Source organism: Halichoerus grypus, chromosome 8 (genome assembly GCF_964656455.1).
Source record: "Halichoerus grypus chromosome 8, mHalGry1.hap1.1, whole genome shotgun sequence".
Lineage (NCBI taxonomy): Eukaryota > Metazoa > Chordata > Mammalia > Carnivora > Phocidae > Halichoerus > Halichoerus grypus.
This window is the reverse complement of record NC_135719.1, coordinates 104,019,854-104,039,432: the sequence shown is the minus strand read 5'-3', so window position 1 is coordinate 104,039,432 and position 19,579 is coordinate 104,019,854. Positions and strand designations below refer to the sequence as shown.

Below are 19,579 nucleotides of genomic sequence, written 5' to 3'. Positions count from 1 at the left end.
CTAAGTTGTGTCTGTTACAAAAAGTAATTTTCAAGAACGCAATTTACTAGAAATTAATCAGTATGTGTGTGTGGGTAGGGGTAGAAATCTCCAAACTATGCCTTTAGGTTTCACTAAATAGGATGTATTTATGCTTGAAAAAGAGATTCTTAGAACTTTACTAACCAATATTAACCATCCAATTACAATACAAATACACTGAATGAAATTTAGTATTTTTGCTTCAACTCTGTATTTTATGTGTGTCACACACACACACACACACTATATATATATAGAGAGAGAGTTATACAGGTTATTTAGTGATGCCTTTAAAATTCAACTTAAAAGATGTTTTTGGAAGTTACTGTTGTTAAAACATTTCTTGGTTTTATAGAATACATTTATCAATTTTTTTAAAAGCTTTTAAGTAATCTCTATACCCAAATGTGGGGCTCGAACTTACAACCCTGAGATCAATAGTCAGACACTCCACCAACTGGGCCAGCTAGGTACCCCTACATTTATGAATTTTAGAACAATTAAAAATCTGGGAATTTGCTCCCATAGGAAAATTGTCTTCACTATATTACATGAAAACAAACCAAAAAGCCAGTGTTTTCTAGTCAGTTTCTCTTGTAATAGCTAAAAAGGGCAACAGATAATTTATCTTAACAGTGGCTAAGTTATTAATATTTATATTGGAGGCCAGGAGAAAATCCGAATAGGTTTTTTTCTCACAAAAATTTTTAGTACAGCATGAAAGAAAATGTAGAAAGGAAAATATTTGTTGATCTAATTGCAGACCCCAAAGCCATGAGCTAGTTTATCTGATCTATTTCTCATTCAAAATAGCTAATTCAAACCTCTGGCTTCCCTTAGTCCTGGAAATTAACTCATTTTTTTAGTCCTTTGAACTGGTGAAAGTCAGATCAGAGCACCAAAAGCTAGTACAAAGCCTAGCAATTCATCCTGATTTACATTTAGAACCCCTATAAAATCTGGAACCAAACTGGGCTGTGAGGGTAATAAAAATATAGCTCATAAAGCAAGAGATCTATTTTGTTCCACCTAGAACGACCACATGCATTTTGTCAACCATATGACTTAATTTGACGAAATAATTTCAAAATTGTCCATTTAATACACAATTTTCTTAGACTGAAATGATGTCCTATCTACACAGAAATTAGTGTCTGAGTAACTTCTGGGTGAATGCAATTACATACTATTAAGAGAAACTTCCACATTAAATATGGAGTAAATTTTAAGCGTGTTTCCTATTATTTACTATGTCCTTTTAACAAGTATAATTTCAGTTAGAGCTGGCACTAGAACATTTTCTCTTTGGCATGACTGAACTTTCTATCATTTCTGGCTTTTGAAAACAATTTAGTCTGTATTTTACTTACACAGCAGCTTTTTATTGTTCATTATCTATGCTTGGCTAATTTGAAAGCCAGTCTCTTCTAAAGGGAATGCATTGTCCAGAGTGGGGTTTTCTTTATTTCAAACTCAGTTATATGATGTACAAATAGTACACATGAAGATGTAATGTAAACTTTAAAACTTCTAGAATGCCTTCACTGAATTTTGGTGTAAAGAGTAAACAAAATTTATTCTGCAAAATAATTAGGAACCTTTTTATGCAAAAATGAGTATTTTATTTTGGCAGCACTAAAAGAAAAAAAAAAAACCCACTGTATTTCTACATTGAGGTGAAAACAGTGTTTAAACTTTCTTATCAAATACATTCCAAAAGAAAGTGTGTTCCAAGAAGGTTCCAAAGCACAGGCAAATCTTAACACAGTAATAGAGGAATCTGTAATACTGAAAATGTCTGTTCTGATAGGGTGTTTAACAAACATAACTTTTGAATTATAAAACCAGTGAAGCAATCCCTTCCTAGTAACCGTGTAAAGAGTGAAATTGGGCTTGTTCGATTAATACTAACAATTCCATTGTAATACTTTTTACTGCTATGACAGTTTTAAATAAAGTCTGCTGTACTTAAAATAAGTTTTGAAAGTGGAAAAGTGTACAAAGTTCCAGATAAAAAGATTAATAGATGCAATTTAAATAAAATTTCCCCTCTTTTCTTTTACCAATTAACAATGATTACCTTTAGCAGATACAGATTGAACTTTAAAACCCAACTCCTGAAATGAAAACTTGTGTTTAAATTTTAATCAGACATAGAAGGAAAAGATTACTATATTTGGACACCTTTTACAAGAATTTTTTTTTTTTTCCGTATTAAAGCAGAAACCAGTTCCTAAACCCTTTTAGTCAATTGTATATTCTGTTTGGACAAATATCAAAAATAGAAGACTGTGACTTTTGCTTTTGTAATTGTGATTTTTCACTGCAGTCTTCTATAACTTTTACAGAGTTCATGGTCCCTAATATCTCCCCACCCTCCATTTTTCCTAGGTGGGGAAATGGCTGCCACAAACTTCTCACTGATAATTAGAGTTTCTGGAAACAAGTACTGTTTGTTATTATTTAAGAGTGACTCAATTTGGGCACTCTGGGTGGATGGTCTACAGGTTTTCTTGTGGTGCATACCACAGTCTCCAGCATGAAATATCCTAGGAACTTGAGGAACCAGTACTTTCCAGAATTTTGGAAGACAAGATACAGTTAAATATTGAAGAGTCCAGTCCCAGTTATAATCATCATAAGTACAGAAAGTGTCTGTGCACTCAATCAGCTTCTGATATGCATCCCGGGTCAAGGCTAGACCCATATTGTGCTCTGTGGATTTCCAAGTTTTCACATCTACCTTGTCAGCAATGCCATGGAAACTGCGAATGGCCGTATAGGTCCCCAGCGAGAGAACATCACACTCAGGACACTCTTCCTGCTTTAACTTCCACATCTTTTTAAAGACATGGTAAAAGTCTGGGGCTAAGTAGTGATCCTCCTCTAGGAAAAGTATGAGGCCAGCATAGTCTCGAAGAACTTTGACTCTTTCCCATACAAAATGCAGCTTCCACCACCAATGGTGTTTGGTTTGGGAGAACTTGGCCTCTCTATAATGGCCAAAGGAGTCGGGATACTCAGCATTAATGCATCCCATCTTCAAAGCTGCATTCTTCTCCAGGTCTCTTGGGCAATCTCTGGGGTCGCTGCCTGGAAACTCGCTGGGGTACAACTGAATGCTGAAAGGAAAGAACACCTGCAGAACCGGACAGAAATCCACCCCAGCGATCAGCTGATTGATCTCTGTCGACCAGAAGTCATGGCTAAAGATGACGAGGACGTTGTCAATGCCCTGGGCTTTTCGGAGTGAGTCCAGCAGCAGTCTGAGGTAATCCGGCCGGTTATGCACCTGGACCACCAGCACCAGCTCTCGGGGGGCCCAGGAGCCGGCCTTATCTACATTCCTCAGCGTCTGGTCAAAGTTCAGCTGGTACACCAGGGACCTGTACCGCAGCGTCAGGTTGTCCGCCTCGGGCTGCGGGGCCGCCGGGACCAGAGGAGCCGCCGACTCGTTGGAGACCCGGCGGATGCCCACGGACACAGCATAATGGTCCCCGCCCCGGCCGCCCGCTCCTCGCGCGAGCTCGGCGTCCAGCAGCGGCGGGGCGAGGGCCTCGTTCTTCCTTTGTCGCCCATTGCTGCTCCAGAGGACGAAGCCGCAGGCGGCCACCACGAGCGTCAGGATCAGCACCTTCCGCTTATAGATGCGGAACCTCATGGTCTCCAGGGCAGGGAGAGCGGGCGGGCGGGCGCGAAAAGGAGCTAGCGGCTTCTGCACAGAAGGGGCGGGCGGGTGGTGGCCGTCGCCTTGGCCTGTAGCAGTCAGAACTGGCCCCCGCGGCTGCCCCAGCTAACTCATCCCGGACCCCGGGAGTCCAGGGGCCCGAAGGGTCTCAGTTCCCCCGCGCCGCCCGGGCTCCACACATCCTCGCCTGGCAGCTGCAGCTCGGGCAGCGGCCCCGCCGCTAGGAGCCGCGGCTCGGCGTCGCCTCGGTCCTTTCCATTCAGCACGGGTCCCGGAAGAAGTCCCGCCGCGGCCCCACCGCACCCCCGCTTGGTTACCTGCGCCTCCAGCGGCCCTGCGTCCTCTGCGCTCTCATCCTTACGCGGGCCCCAGACCGCCAAGACCGAGCGACGTAGCCTCGCCCCACTCCGGCGCCGACCGTTCTGACAACCCGCGACTGGCCCGCGGAGCGCCGCGGCCCTTGGGCCCACACCCCTCCGGCCCGCCCCTTGGGCCGCTGGTTGGAGCTTCCCGGACGCGTCCGGAGACGACAGGCCCCCGCTGCCTGCTGCCTATTGGTCCGTAGCACTGTCGCTCACGCTCAGTTCCTACTTCCGCTTCTTCCTCCCTTTTCCTGTTAGGCGCGGGCAGAGCGAGGCGAGGAGCGCGGACGTCGAGTTTCCAGGTAAGCTAAGACGGGAGTGTAGCGGTCTCAGCAGGAGCCTCCAGTGCTCAGAATCTGGGGATGGACCAGGCCCTTGTAGGAACTGGAGGGCGAGACTCGCTGTCTTGGCAGAATTAACTGGCTTCTCCCCTCGGCAGGGGGCTCACGAATGGCGGCTAGTGGGCCGGGAGACACTTACTAAGGACACGTCAGCCTTCAGGGCTGCTGACGGGTGCCGGTGCCTCGGAGGGGAAAAGTGAAGCGAGACTGCTGCGGTTCCCGGAGAAGGAACGGAGGCGGGCCGTAGCTGTAGCTACTGACTGAAATCCCGCACTGGACCGGGCTATACCCAGCAGCTAGAACATGGAGGAAGAGGGTGCGAGGGAGTCGGAGACTCTAGCTTTGGTCCTCTCTGAGAAATAAAATTAGATAAACACCACTATGCTTTTCTTCTTGGGACAGCCACTGTAAATTAAGCTCCAAAGGAACCCACTTTGTACGGGGAACTGGCTGCTGGGCGCCCCTGTACTGCTTTTTGCTGATTTTTCGTCTCATTCCATAAACGCTCTAAGCATTCCAAAAAGGTGTGCACTTCTAGGTGTATTGACTCATACGTAAAAGGAGTACTTGGTGGGTTTATACATTACTGATTTATGTAATTTTGTAATGTGTCCTATATTCTTAAAGCACTTTATTAAAAATGTTTGAAGTCTGTTACTGTAACTTAAAATGTTTTACATTTTCATCGTGCAGACAGCGCTACTGCAGAGATGGTCAACGTTCCTAAAACCCGAAGGACTTTCTGTAAGAAGTGTGGAAAGCATCAGCCTCACAAAGTGACCCAGTATAAGAAGGGCAAGGATTCCCTTTATGCCCAGGGAAAGAGACGCTATGATCGGAAGCAGAGTGGCTATGGTGGGCAGACAAAGCCAATTTTCCGGAAGAAGGCTAAAACCACAAAGAAGATTGTGCTGAGGCTTGAATGTGTTGAACCTAACTGCAGGTCCAAGAGGATGCTGGCCATTAAGAGATGCAAGCATTTTGAGTTGGGAGGAGATAAGAAGAGAAAGGGTCAAGTGATCCAGTTCTAAGCTTTGAGATTCTTCTTTTATTTTTGAGAAGAAAATGTTGACGCTGTAGGAAAATTAAACCTGTATGAAAATAAAGAGAGTGATATTTTTACCCAAATATTTTGTGTTTTTTTAGAAATCTAAATAGAATGACATGCTTAATGTGATTCAAAATTAAGGAAATAGCAAATGTGTCAATGAACTAAGGTTTATCCTCAAATTACTAAATTTAGTTCCACAAAATTGGAATTTTGTATTTATATATAAAGAAGACAGGAGTTCCACCTCCCAACTTTACAAACTAGGTTATGGATATAAACCACATACCAGGGAAAGAACTGCTACTTTCTTTACTTTTTCTGGTCAATTTCAAATATATGTGTTAGGTTAATTCATAATCACAATTGAGCTGCTGGGAAAGGTCTCAATCAGATTTTAAAAAAGGAAATGAGGATAAATTAGGCAGACTGAGTGGGGCAGAGTATCCAAGTTGGGGTATAAAAAGAGCTGACTTGCAAATTAGTGTCCAGTAGGGAGGACTAGCCATATATAGATATTTAAATAAGAAATGCAGTTCCTCAGTTACACTAGCTACCTTTAGTGCTCAACAGCCACATATGCTGACTGGCTAACCTATTGGACAACACAGATACAGAATATTTCCATCAGTTTTTTTGGACAGCACTGTGTTAGACTGGTCCTGAATGTAAGGCAGCAATTTAAAACTGACTTCTAACTGCAAGACATTCTGAAGCTAGTGAAAAAAAACCATGAGTCCATGATGGCATAAACTTTTTTGATTCTTTTAGAAGTTACTCTGGGAGATACTCAAATGTTACAACTTCTTGGTTATTGGGAGGTTTGAGAAAGTACGCAGTTACCACTGAAAATAGAATGGAAGGCTGAAACTCAAAGTGAGCCTTGTAACCCATGGAAGGCAAAACATGAGTATCAAAAGCAAAAAGTGACAAAGGGTATGGGTTGTGAGAAGACAAATTCTGCATTTTGTACAAGAATTTTTAAGTTGGCCTAGATATTTACATGGGATGGCTGTAGATGAGTAATGCAAAGCGCTAGGGTGTAGGAGTAACAGCTGGTTAGCACTTAGTCCCAACATAGATACATCTGCATTTGTTGATGAAAAAGTAACTTTTGGGGCGCCTGAGTGGCTGTCAGTAAGCTCTGTCTTTGGCTCAGGTTATGATCCCAGGGTCCTGGGATCCAGCCAGTTTCTGGCTCCCTGTTCAGTGGGGAGTCTGTTTCTCCTTCTGCTGCCCCTCCGCCCCCTTGTGCACACTCTGTCTCTCAAATAAAATCTTAAAAAATAATAAAAACAACTTTTTCTACAAGAACATGTAAAAATCAGATACACACAAGTTAAATATGCCACAATACATTTTTAAAAGAACCATGTTTTTTTTTTTTTTTTTTTTTACAACCAACACATCTTTTATTTACTTGATTGAAAGTCTAATGGTACATATGAGGTTTAATAGAGTTGCCCTCCATTTTATTCACACTGACTCCACAGAGTTGTATCCTCAAGCTCGATTCCGCTCAGCTACTGTTCTTGCTGGGGCTTTGTTTTCTTTCAGGGTCAAGGTGGGTACTTTCATACAAAATCTTATTTTTAATTCCATCTCTGGCAGTTCTTTCCTGGATTCTTAGCTTCGCATAATTATACCTACAATGGAACCAGCATCCTAAAGTCACCAGGATAAATCCTCCTACTCCAACATCACATGATCTTCTAATCCTACTAGTTAGCAAAAAATGTCCAAGGCCAGCCACAACAGATCCTAATGAACCATACAATATTGAATCCCGTGCACAGGGAATGTTTTCAACATCTAAAATTCCTAGGAGCTTAAAGGGCTTCCCCTTGGCGGGCTCGCCGGGCTCCGGCGCGGCGGCCATGGCCTCTCTAAAAGAACCATGTTTTAATGTAGTTACATATTTATTGGTAATCCCTCACCATTTTGAGTTTAGAAAATTGTAAGATGTTTTACTTAATTATAGAATTCTTGATTTTAAAGAGTAAAAGTGAATTAACTTTAGAAGGCGTATAAAGCCTGAGCTTAAAATCTCTGATCTGGGTTCATGGTACCTCCTAGGGTAATTTGTGAGGATTAAATAAAATACTGTATGTAAAACACCTGGAACAAAGATGCAGCTAAATGGCAGCTCTTTTTATTTAAGTCATTTTTGCATTATATATGAATTTTTTAAATGAAAAACTAAAAATTATATAGAAATCTTTTGCGGGAAGAACTGAACTGACCACAAGAAATACAAATTTAAGGTCACCCAAGAATTACTCTGGACGAAAGAATCCACTCTGAGAAGAAACTATGTTTTGGAGATCATATACATAAAGTTTTAATAAAAATCTAACAGTTAAAACAGTATTTACTCAGGAATATTCATAATTTCAGAAAAGAATAAAATGCTCCAAATAAATATTTTAGGACAGAGGAAGTAGTTACCCTAAACCATAAGAAATAGTCTTACACAGACTACCTGTAACTCCAGGCCCAAAACAGCAATGATATGCTAACACCTAAGAGGGTTTTCTCCAGTAACTTTTACTCTTTCACCTCCTTTGTTCCCAGAAACCAGTTATGAGGCTATTACAATGATCTAAAAAAGAGGCTGATCTGAAGGACCATGGGAATGAACAGAATGGAGCAGTTCTGATTCCATTTTCCACAATTCTTTCAAGCAGCTTCATTTTCCATTCCTTCGCCCTAGTTCAAATCCTCATCATACTATAGCCGGTGTATTACCACTTTTTAAATTAAAAACATAAAAATATTAAGTGACTAAAATAATAAACAGAAAAAAGAACAACCTTCAAATACAGAATGTAGTCAGTAAAAAGTAGCAAATTTCTATACCTCCTACCCAACCCTAAAACCTTGTTCTAACTCTGAAAGTTAAAAAACTTAGAAATCACAACAAAGATGTGAGTAACATTATAAAACTTATAAAAGCTGAAGTCTGTTTATCCCAAAGCAACTCCAACTTTATGCTTGAATATAGAATTCCATATGTAGAATAATATACCTGAAAAACACAAAAAGGGGTATGCTTATGTAGTTTCATACCAAAGTTTTCACTAAAATTTAGACTTAGTCCTCCAAGATATATTTTCCACATACAGGAATTCAATTTCTTTAACCAAAATTCAAGAAGAAAATTGATAAGAAAATTCTATGACTGGAGTGATAGGAATCAGTATCTGTTTAACATTAAAAGATAATCCCACAACCCATTCTGGAAACACTAGGCTGAAATCAACACAAGTGCAATAAACTGATAAAAGTTTCCTCACAATAAAATTAAATAGGTTTTAATGAAATTAAGGTTTTACAGTCAAATGATCGAATATGTTAGAGTAACACCTTCTTTCCCTCAAGTACACGAAAGGCTTCCCTTTCTCCAGTTTGACACAGTTAAACCATAAATGAATCCCAAACTGGTCTGTAACTAAATGGAATTTCTTTTTGTGGTATCACCTATTACTTTAACATATCACAGGAATTTACATAACAGGCTAGAGAACAGAAGTAAGAGATAACAGGTGCTTCAGTACCACCCATATTATCTACTAAGACCACAGTGTGAGCCACAGAGTGCAGATTCATGGTAGTAGTTCCCTGAATAAAAGAGTTTAGACAGAATCTTCCACAAACACAGGTTTTTGCAGTATCCAAATCTTGGCAAAGATGAAAAGGAATGATATGAGAGCCATATGGAATCCTATTGGAAAAAAAAGTTCAAAAAATATTTTTAAATACGTTACTAGATTCAGGACTTCATGTATTAGGTCATGAATTACTGGACACTGAATTATAACCATGGAAAAATAAGATTACTCTATTAAGTGACTCAGTATATTGTCCTCTCTTCCAGTTAAGAATGGGGAAAATACACTAAAAACATCATATGACATATTGTAAACCAAAGAGGAGCTATACTACTCCATAAAGTATCTTTCAGCACTGTCACTTAATAGCAAAACCCATGGAATAGAATGAAGAGAGTCCTTTATGCATCTACACTGTATACCAGTATAACATGATCGTTTAAAGGTACAGTTCTGTTATACAATTCTCATAATGGTAATGGGGAAATTACTGACTTCTGTGAAGAAACATTTATGTAAATAAATCCAAATACTCTCCTAGGCATCCACTGTTGCAAAAGGGACTTTTAAACTGTGAAACAGATTTAAAACACATATTGTTTGGGGTATTTGTTTTACTTTACTAGCTGAGCAAGTAAGGCTGATCTCACCTTGCTTAAATCACTCACCCTCCTACTTAAAACTTCCAACGGTGCCCAGTGCAATTAAAATCAAGTCAAACTCTTTACCCTCATCTATGAGCCACTACAAGATGGTCTCTTGAGGTTGCCTGCCCACTGTCCAACTCCTTCCCCCAAACTCAACCATGCCCCAAGTCACTTTGTCTCCCATAGAGTCTATTCTTTGTTCTCTAATCCCTAGCCTAGGCCGGCACAGAATAGGTGTTCAGATCTTTTTCAACAAATAAATAAAACCTACTCATAATTTAAACCGGGGTTCAGCAGCCCTTCTAGAACAAGTCTGAAAAGATACATATCAAATAAAAAATAGTTTCCTTTTCATAAGGGATTAGGAAACAGCCTTGCCTGCAATTCATTTTTTTTTCACATGTACTAATTTGTTGCTTGTATAAATAACAATTTTTTTAAAAAACTGTGCTGGGGGACGCCTGGGCGGCTCAGTTAAGCTTCTGCCTTCGGCTCAGGTCATGATCCCGAGGTCCTGGAATGGAGTCCCGAATTGGGCTCCCTGCTCAGCAGGGAGCCTGCTTCTCCCTCTCCCTCTCCCTCTGCCTGCCACTCCCCGTTTGTGTGCTCTCTCTCTGACAAATAAATAAATAAAATCTTAAAAAAAAAGAACTGTGCTAGGAAGTGTCTACCACATGTTTATGTTAATCTCTTTCAGGCTGTTGGCTATAGCCTAAGGAAACAGGTTAACAGTTAAAAACTGTATTTTCTATCTTAACATAATTTAAATTCCCACATATTTTTCTAATAGACCATAACTTTGTTTGTAACCAGTAGTTAGGGCAATTTCTCATAGCTTTGGATCTGTATTCTTTTAATAACAAGTGGGCTGAAAACATGCAAAATTATACGTTAGTAAAAGTTAAGGTCACATTAAAAGAACCTATATCAGGAGAGGTCAAGTTTAAAAAACAATGTAAGTACTACAATGCTAAATCATTCAGCACTAACAAATTATTTTTCTACCTTCCCTATTATATCATATTTTGATAACCTATTTTTTCTTTCCACTTTTCTATGTTGGATGTCAGTCCTGAGCCAGCCACGTGCCCCTAATCATCAGAATTTTTAAAAGCTGCTCAGGTGACTCCAAATGTGAACTAAAGTTTGAGAATCACCACTTTAAACCGAGAGCTCTTAAATAAAAATGGTGAGGAGGGAGGATTGGATTGATTTCAGAATCCATGAGCATTATAAAGCTGTATGCAAAATTGTGTATTTTTCTAGGCCCATAATGTCTGTTTTTTTTTTAGACCTTTTCCCCAATAAAAAACCAATCCTGTCTTTGAAATGTAGTCTTCCTACTATTTTATAGGCACTTGATAATAATTTGGTCTACATCTTAGTCTCCTATATGAAAGAAGCATGAACCAAATGAATAACTAGAGTTTGGTGTCTCATGAAACCAAGTGCAGTTAGTGTTCAAAGACAAAGGGAAGAGAACCAATAGCTATTGAGGCCTACTATATGCCAAATACTTTGGCATTACATTAGCTCCTTTATCTTCACAATTACGTTAGGTGGGTATTATTGTTCCTATTTCACAGATGAGAAAATTGAATCAAAGAGTAACTTGCTAAAGCCATACTAAGGGGTGAAGCCAGGAATCAAACTCAAGTCTGACTCCAAAGACCACATTTGATGGCTATGCAGACTGTAGTTCTCAAACTTTAGAGTGCCTGGAAGCACTGATTAAAACACAGAGGGCTGGACCCACCCTCAGAATTTCTGATTCAATAGGTCTGTAGTGGAGTTGAAAACCTTGCATCTCTAACAAGTTCCTAGGTGATTCTGATAACTGTTGGTCAGGGTACCACACTTTGAGAAACAATTGCCATTCATTCATTCAAGTATTAATTAAATGCCTAATATATGGTAGGAACAGGGGAATATCACATTTTAGACCCTGGGAAAACAGTGGGTAATAAGAAAAAGTCCATGCCCTCATGGATCTTACATTCTAGTGGGGAAAACTGACAGAAAAACAATTGTTAAAAAAGATGTAATGCCAGGTAATAAATCCTATGACAAAAAAGTCAAGCAACGTAAGGGGGTGGGGGATCAAACTAAATAGAGTCAGGAAAGGCCTTTCTGGGTGCCACTGGGGAAGAGAACTGGATGAAGTGAGAAAGTGAGCTATGGAACCTTCTGGAAGAAAAGCATTCCAAGCAGAGGTAAGGGGCATCAAGGTCACTGGAGCAAGGGGTCAGTTTGTGCACAGCATTGTAAACTACGTTAAAGACTGTGACTATTACAATGAGGATGATGAGAATACCAGAATGCTAACAAAGATATCACATTTTATGACTATTAAAAGTCTTACCTATTACATAATACAGCTTGTGCAGAGGATTCCAATAAAGTTAATGGTGTTTGAAGCATTATAAGTGGAAGGACTTTTGGTTGTTCAAAAGTATTTCCAAAAAGATCCAAGTACTCAAGGGATAAATTTTTAAATTCACTAGGCAAAAAGGGAAGCTTATTTCGAGCTGCTGACAAAAAACGCAGTTTTGTCAACTGTCCCATCTTGAAAGGAAATCGAATCAATTCATTATCATCAAGTTTCAAATCTGTAAGTTCTCGGAGATGGCAAAACTGCACAGGGAGTGCCTTGATTTTGTTCTTGCTGAGATCCAAACTCCGAAGTGACGTCTGGAGTGTAGACTGACACAAGGCTACACTAAATGACTCCAAGTGATTGTCATTCAGGTTAAGTTCTTGAAGATGGATGAGGTCTCCAACTGTAGCAGGAAGCTTTTTTATATGGTTGTGACTCAAGTCTAATTTCCTTAGGTTTCTTAAGCAAAGCATACGCGTATCAATTCGGACAAGCCCACAATAAGAAGTCTGAAGATGTTCCAGAGAATATGGGAAGTTCTTGCTTAGAGGATAGTCCTTTTTGGATGTGATAACCATTTTAGTTTTCAATTTTTCAAATTCTGAAGTCTTCACTGGAGTGAAGGTTGAAAGTGGTACTTCAATATCACAACCTCTATGAGCCAGTCTCACAGCTGAAAGGAAACTCTTTAAACTGCTGGAATTGGCCTGAATAAATAAAAATAAGTCGTACAATTATAAACTCCATTTTAGATAATACATGCATGCTAATGCATCCTATAACAAATTCTGTAAAGTTATACATGCAAAATGGTGCAATCATTTCTTGAAAATGGCTGTAAAAATAAATTTTTTAGTATTTTATTTTGACTAAAATTCAATATAGATATAAAAACTGAAAATTTTTGAAAAAAGATTATGTTGAAAGACACACTCTAAATAAAACCATTCAAAGGGGAACCAAAAGAGCATAAAATAAGACGAGAAAGCATGAAAAGATTCCACTTAAGACTTGGGTTTGGGGTGCCTGGGTGGCTCAGGTCATGGTCCTAGGGTCCTGGGATCGAGCCCTGCATTGGGCTCCCTGCTCGGCGGGGAGCCTGCTTCTCCCTCTGCCTGCCGCTCCCCCTACTTGTGCTCTCTCTCTGTCAAATAGATAAATAAAATCTTAAAAAAAAAAAAAAAAAGACGGGTTTAAGATGAACTGAGACAGGGCACCTCGCTGGCTCATTTGGTGAAGCCTGCAGCTCTTGACCTTGGGGTTGTGGGTTCAAGCCCCACATTGGGTGTAGAGATTACTTAAAGATAAAATCTTTAGGGGTGCCTGGGTAGCTTAAGTCCGTTAAGCATCTGACTCTTGGTTTTGGCTCAGGTCGTGATCTCAGGGTCACGAGATCAAGCCCCACAAGGGCCTCCGAACTCAGCTTGGAGTCTGTTTGAGATTCTCTCTTCCTCTCTCTCTGCCCTTCCTGCTAGTGCTCTCTCACTCTCTCTCTAAAATAAATAAATCTTTTTAAAAAATTTTATTTTAATGGTTTAAGTATTTTCTAAAATGATAATAATAAATAAAATACCCCCCAAATTTTCCTAATTGCATTTTATCTTCTTTTTTTACACCAAATTTAGATTTGCAACCTGATTATGTTGGCAAAATGTAGACTTGTGCCACTGGCCTGATAGAGTTCCCCTCTAAGAACACTCTAAGGCTCTCTGGAGTATAGAAATAAGTCATTCTCCTTCCTCCCCATCCTGCATAGCCTTACTAGGCTCGCTCTCTGCACCTTCAGAGCTGGGCCAGCATGCCAGAGAAGCTGCCATTGCTTCTTCAAACACATCTGCCAAGTGTCCATCCCTATTCAGCTAAGTGGGATATCAGGATGCTCAAATAGCCTCTTCTATAAAGAAAATACAGCCAACCAACCTAACCATTAATGTTTTTCATACCATACCTTACTTAGACAGATATCCACAGGAGGCTCCTTTAACCGAACAGTAGCTTTCCCCTCATCCATAAATTTGGTGAAGAATTGCTCAATGTTCTCCTTTAGCTGTTTAAAACCAATGAGAAAAAAAGGACAAAACCAGGTATTGTTATTCAATAATATTTATTACAACTAGAAAGTGCCAGTCACTTTGCCAGGCTTTTAATCAAGTCTGGGTGTTTTGTGGTTTTTAGTTTTAATTTCATTGTTGTTTTTTTTTTTTTTAGCATTTGGGTAGCTACATTTCTTATCTAGCTTCTGGTATATATTACTGTTTTATCAGCCCAGTAACCCTTTCCTGTTAATCCCGTTTGGGAGGATGCTCCTCTTCTCCCATTCCAACTATGTGACCGTAGTAGGAGCTGCCAATAGTAGTTACTTGCCTTCTTAACTTCAGTCCATTAGTCTTGAGTGGACACACCTCCCACAGGATTATAAACTCCATGAAAGCAGGAATCTTGTTTCCTTTGTTCACTACTGTATCCACGGAACCAAAACAGTGACCGACACATAACAGGTGCTCAAAAACTTTTAATGACAAATGTTGCTTCGGCTTTAGACTTCAACAGCTATTTACTGAGAAGCCAGTCTGTACCAGGTACTATGACGGGGGCTTGAAACAATAGTAGTGAATAAAACCAACATGGTAATTACATTTATAAAGTTTATAAAGTTGTCAGTCTGATGAAAGACAATTATTAAATAAGTAATTACAAGCAACAAATATTAAGATAAGGGAAGTACAGATTGCTCTAAGACCTTATATAGCAAAGGAATCTTACCTGGTCTAGGGAAAAGAAGGTGACCTTAAAGGTGAGAACTGAAGGATCAGGAGATGTTGGGCAAGTGAAGATACTGGGGAAACAGAGGGAATAGTACACCGATAAGGAAAAATGTATGCAAAGCCTTGAAGGCAAGAGAGTTCGGCAGCTGTGAGGAGCTGAAAGTTCAGTATGGCTAAAGGATTCAGTGAAGAGGCAAGTGAACCTGGACAGGCAGAGGCTGAATGGTGGAATATTTTGTAAACCATGTCAAGAATTTTGGGGCGCCTGTGTGGCTCAGTTGGTTGAGCGACTGCCTTTGGCTCAGGTCATGATCCTGGACTCCCTGGATTGAGTCCCGCATTGGGCTCTCTGCTCAGCGGGGAGTCTGCTTCTCCCTCTGACCCTCCCCCTCCATGCTCTCTCAAATAAATTTAAATAAAATATTAAAAAAAAAAAATTTGGATTTTATTCTGCAAATGATATCCACTGAATGACTTGAAGCTGGGAACATAGATCTTCATTTTGCTAAGTTCCCTTTAACCACAGTGTAAGGGGTGCCTGGGTGGCTTAGTTGGTTGGGCGTCTGCCTTTGGCTCGGGTCTTGATCTCAGGGTCCTGGGATCAAGCCCTGCGTCAGGCTCCCTGCTCAGCGGGGAGCCTGCTTCCCTCCTTCTCTCTCTCTGTCAAATAAATAAAATCTTAAAAACAACAACAACAACAAAAAACACAGTGTAAGAATGAACTTTGGGGGAGGGGAGATTGGGATGGGGCTGGGTAGAGATAGGAGTACCTTTTAAGAGACTAGCCAAGCAAGGGGTAATGGTGGCTTAGACTGCATGGGGACGGAAGGAGGTATGAAAATCTGAAAGATACCTAGGAGGTAGAATTGAAAGGATTCAATATTTTATTAGATACGGGAATGCAAAAGCTTTAAGGTTTCTGGATAGAACAGAGCACTATTTTTTTTTTAAGATTTTATTTATCTATTTGAGAGAGAGAGAGACTGAGGTGGGAGGGGCAGAGGGAGAGGGAGAAGCAGACTCCCCTCGGAGCCTGACTCAGGGCTTGATCCCCGGACTCCGGGATCACGACCTGAGCCAAAGGCATATGCTCAACCAACTGTGCCACCCAGGCACCCCAAGAGCAGAGCACTATTTAATGAGTTGCAGAACACCATCAGAAAAACAAATTTAGGGGTGGCAAAGAAAATTAATTTTTAGATATCTTAGTTTGAAATGCTACAACTATCTAAGTGAAGATTTCCAATTGATAGGAGATTCAAGTTGGAAATTAAGGGAGAGGACTAGCTAAAGATACAGATTTGGAAATCACAGTGAGATGGGCAGTAGGTGAACCATAGAATGGAAAAGTTGGTGTAAGAAAGAACCCCAAGGTTCTTCCACACTTAGCACTAATACCTAGTCTTCAGGACCCAGGACCAACACCACTTTAATTCATCCAACAAATGTTTACTGAGTACCTACTATGTCCCAAGCCCTGTGCTACCATCTCTTCTACAAAACCTTTCTCGGGCGCCTGGGTGGCTCAGTTGGTTAAGTGTCTGCCTTCGGCTCTGGTCATGATCTCAGGTCCTGGGATCGAGTCCCGCATCGGGCTCCCTGCTCAGCAAGGAGACTGCTTGTCCCTCTCTGTCTGCCCTGCTCATGCTCTCTCTCTCAAATAAAAATAAAATCTTAAAAAAAAAAACAACCAACTTTTTCAAGCCTCTGTAATCAAATTTATTTTGCTTTTTGATACTATACTATTCTACTTCTACCTTTATTATAGCACTTATCATAGCCCACCTTGTATTGTAAGCACTGGTTTTTATTTCTTCCTTTCTAGTCTTGGAAGGATAGTGACTATATCAAGTTTATCTCCCACAGCATCTAGCATTGCATCTTGCACACAGTAAACCTTCAACTCGCAGTTCACAATAAACTTTTGATTAGGATTACCACCTACAATTATTAGTGCACCTTATGTTTTAAGAAAGAGATCATTACAGACTTTTTAAAAATAGACAATACTTGAGCTGGGCATGAAAGCGGTTTTGGGGAAGACAATGGTGAAGAGGACACAATTCTTGTTATGAGTGGGCTTCTGTCACCTTACAGTTTTCTAACCTATAAAATGTTGAGTGATTGCTTAAGTCTTTTCAAGGTGAAAGATTATATGAGTTGATTCCATGAAGAGGGAGAAATTACTTACACTTTCAACTGTCTATATCAATTACTAAGTGTCTCTGAATGATATGTAATAAACCCTTCCGTCAACTAAGAGTATTCACTGTGGAGTACAACACTATGAGGTCAATAATCCCAGAAACTGTATAAAATCCAGACAAGAGTCCGATGCAAGGGTGGGAGATGAGTTGCCCCCTCAACTTTATTTATAGTAGACACAAGGGTATTCCAGTCATTTTGACAAAATAACATAGTGCCCTGTAAAATGAGGAAAAAAGAATTTTATAAAACTTGTGTTTTGAAAATTCTATTTCAACTTTCAACTGTTTTTAGAGAGTTTACTACTGCTATGCAGATGAGAAAAAGCCCTGGCCCTAGAAAATCAAGTCTTAGGAAATTAAACATTTAAGGAGAAAAAAGAAAGAGAGAGAGAGATGCAGTAACCAGTAACATTAATAAAAATATCAAGATGCAACACAAAGCTTTACTGCTTTACTACTGTACTAATCTGGTCTAACGACCTTGGATACTATTCATCAGAACTTAAAGCCTTAAAAAAAAAAAAAGCTAGCGAAAATACTGTGGGAGAAAAAACCCTACTGAACGAAAGTGCAATTATTTTACTGGTCCCCCAAACTGGAATGCTGTTTCATTTAAAGTTTAGTTTCACGCAGGCCGAGTTTCCAGAGGCTTTAAAAGGGCAGGGTTACTATCTACTACTAAACAGAAAGGGTGTCAATTTAAAGCCAAAGAAATGGGAAAGAAAAATAAGAAGAAGGTGCCCTCTCAAAAGCTTTCCTCTTTCGGGTCCACAGGGAGACGCCCAGAACTCGGGAGTGGTGGTGGGGCTCAGGTATCCGCCCCCAGGACAGGCTCCAGCCTCTGGAACGGGCGAGCAAGCGAGACCCGAAGGGGAAGAGCTCCTGGCCAACTCCCGAGGCAGGGCCGGTTCGGTCCACGCACCTCATAGCGGGTCCCGCGCTTGTCCTTCAGGGTGGAGATGAGCAGGCAGGGGGGGTGCGGGCCGCCTCGATCGCCCCGAGCCCCAGCCCGAGGCTGACTCCTGGGCGTCTGCTGACAGAGGCTCAACACCGCCCGGACACCCCTACCCCGGTTCCTCATTCCCAGAGCCGGCAAATGTCGACTGACTACCTCGACCTCGCAGTGCAGCTTCATTTCGCCCGAGCAGCGATAGCCAAGTCCACAACTCTGCTTTGAAACTGCCCCCTTCCCGCCGCGCCGCGCCGCGCCGCGCCGCCGCCGGGGTCCTGGAGCGCGCGGGCTGTCCCCGGACCTGCCTGCCTGCTCGGCGTGACAACAGCTCGGGTTTTCTCAGAACAGCGGCTCTATGGGTCTTCCCTTAGACGGCCTTCCCTTTCACTTGCAGGGTCGAGTCCTCACTGTGGCTGCCGGTCGGCGGAGCGCGGATACCGGCCGCCTGAGAACTCGGCTCGCGCCTCCCGATGCCGGCGACTGTCGAAGGCGCAACGTCCTATCCCAGGAACGCTTGCGGCTGGCGGCGCAGGTGGTTATTGTTTGGGGCGGAGTTCTAGTTTCCGCTGTTGACACTTAACGGGTTTCCTGCACTTGTTGGGTCCTTGAGTTTCCCAAAGGGAAGCGGGTGCACCTCTGTTAAAGGGAAAGTCTCTTTACCTACATAGCTTCGGAACTTGGGACTTTACGGGTTGCCCATTGCCAGCCAGGGCGCGGCATTTCCCGGAGCTGATGGATTGGTGTTTGTTTTGTTTTTGGTGGCTCCCCTCCGGAGGCAACACCTGTCACGTCAGAACTGAATTTGATAGGACAATATTTGACTTGGCAATTTCTGTCGAACAAATGCCCACTTTGTAACCGCTACTAGGTTGGATGGAGTCACTGGCTTAACTGCATCTGACACTTGGAAAGACCGTCCAGACCCCATATGCCCTTCGGACTCCTTATTACATTTATTAATGGAGGGCCAGGCCGTAGGTGGGGCGAGGGAGGTGCTCTCAAGGACGTAGTCTTGTCTCCTTAAATTTTGTGCCCTAGGCGCCTCTCTCACCTCACCCTAGTCCCGGCCTTTTATTAAACGTTCATTTCGTTTGAGCTGTACTTTCGCAAATTTACAGAAATACCGATTTTCAATTCAATTGTGACAATATAATGATTTATCCTTAAGTGAGCATCCGTGTTTACAGCATGTTGAACCTAAAGTGTTCTCTGTTGATTCTAATTCTGAAAAACGTAATTGGTTCTTAAAAATCAGTGATTAATAAAGCACTACTTTTTTTTTCCTATTACTCTTCTTGCATGTAGAGCAGGAAAACACGACTCCGCATTTAGCAACAGTTTATCTCATGGCCAGAGGGAAACAAGACTAAACTAAAACGACACCTTAGAGTTTTCAAAGACCGACTTTATAGGGATTACCCACTTTTGTTCTTTGAGTTCTTTGAGTAAAACAAAATAATAAAACATCAGCCTAAATCATGACAGGTACATCAAATATACTCTGAACTTCCAGGGACAGTTGGGAGCTAGGAAAATCTTAAATGTGTAAACTGATGTAAT

General features: G+C 41.2%; 3 protein-coding genes and 1 pseudogene across 7 annotated transcripts; 1 reads left to right on the top strand and 3 right to left on the bottom strand.

Annotated features, from left to right (window-relative positions):
- Nucleotides 1-1,620: 1,620 nt before the first annotated feature.
- On the bottom strand, nucleotides 1,621-4,154 carry MGAT2 (alpha-1,6-mannosyl-glycoprotein 2-beta-N-acetylglucosaminyltransferase). The gene has a single exon (XM_036076122.2). It carries the CDS (start codon nucleotides 3,680-3,682, stop codon nucleotides 2,342-2,344), a length of 1,341 nt encoding a protein of 446 aa, XP_035932015.1. The 5' UTR covers nucleotides 3,683-4,154; the 3' UTR covers nucleotides 1,621-2,341.
- A 76-nt stretch (nucleotides 4,155-4,230) lies between these two features.
- RPL36AL (ribosomal protein L36a like) lies at nucleotides 4,231-5,540 on the top strand. Its single transcript, XM_036076258.2, has 2 exons — nucleotides 4,231-4,373; nucleotides 5,106-5,540. The coding sequence occupies exon 2, from the start codon at nucleotides 5,123-5,125 to the stop codon at nucleotides 5,441-5,443; it is 321 nt and encodes a 106-aa protein (XP_035932151.1). The 5' UTR covers nucleotides 4,231-4,373; nucleotides 5,106-5,122; the 3' UTR covers nucleotides 5,444-5,540.
- Nucleotides 5,541-7,029: 1,489 nt separating this feature from the next.
- Nucleotides 7,030-7,413, bottom strand: LOC118525484 (cytochrome c oxidase assembly protein COX20, mitochondrial pseudogene; annotated as a pseudogene).
- Nucleotides 7,414-7,772: 359 nt separating this feature from the next.
- LRR1 (leucine rich repeat protein 1) lies at nucleotides 7,773-18,535 on the bottom strand. Of its 5 annotated transcripts, none has more exons than XM_036076189.2 (5): nucleotides 17,990-18,125; nucleotides 14,859-14,931; nucleotides 14,044-14,142; nucleotides 12,081-12,802; nucleotides 7,773-9,184 (listed from the first exon to the last, which is right to left on the bottom strand). In XM_036076189.2, the coding sequence occupies exons 1-5, from the start codon at nucleotides 17,992-17,994 to the stop codon at nucleotides 8,944-8,946; spliced, it is 1,140 nt and encodes a 379-aa protein (XP_035932082.1). In that variant the 5' UTR covers nucleotides 17,995-18,125; the 3' UTR covers nucleotides 7,773-8,943. The 5 variants fall into 5 exon arrangements, with proteins under 5 accessions (XP_035932082.1, XP_035932093.1, XP_035932087.1 ...); XM_036076200.2 differs by having other exon boundaries at nucleotides 14,460-14,931; nucleotides 17,990-18,027; XM_036076194.2 differs by lacking the exon at nucleotides 14,859-14,931 and having other exon boundaries at nucleotides 7,773-8,488; nucleotides 17,990-18,534.
- Between the last annotated feature and the right edge of the window lie 1,044 nt (nucleotides 18,536-19,579).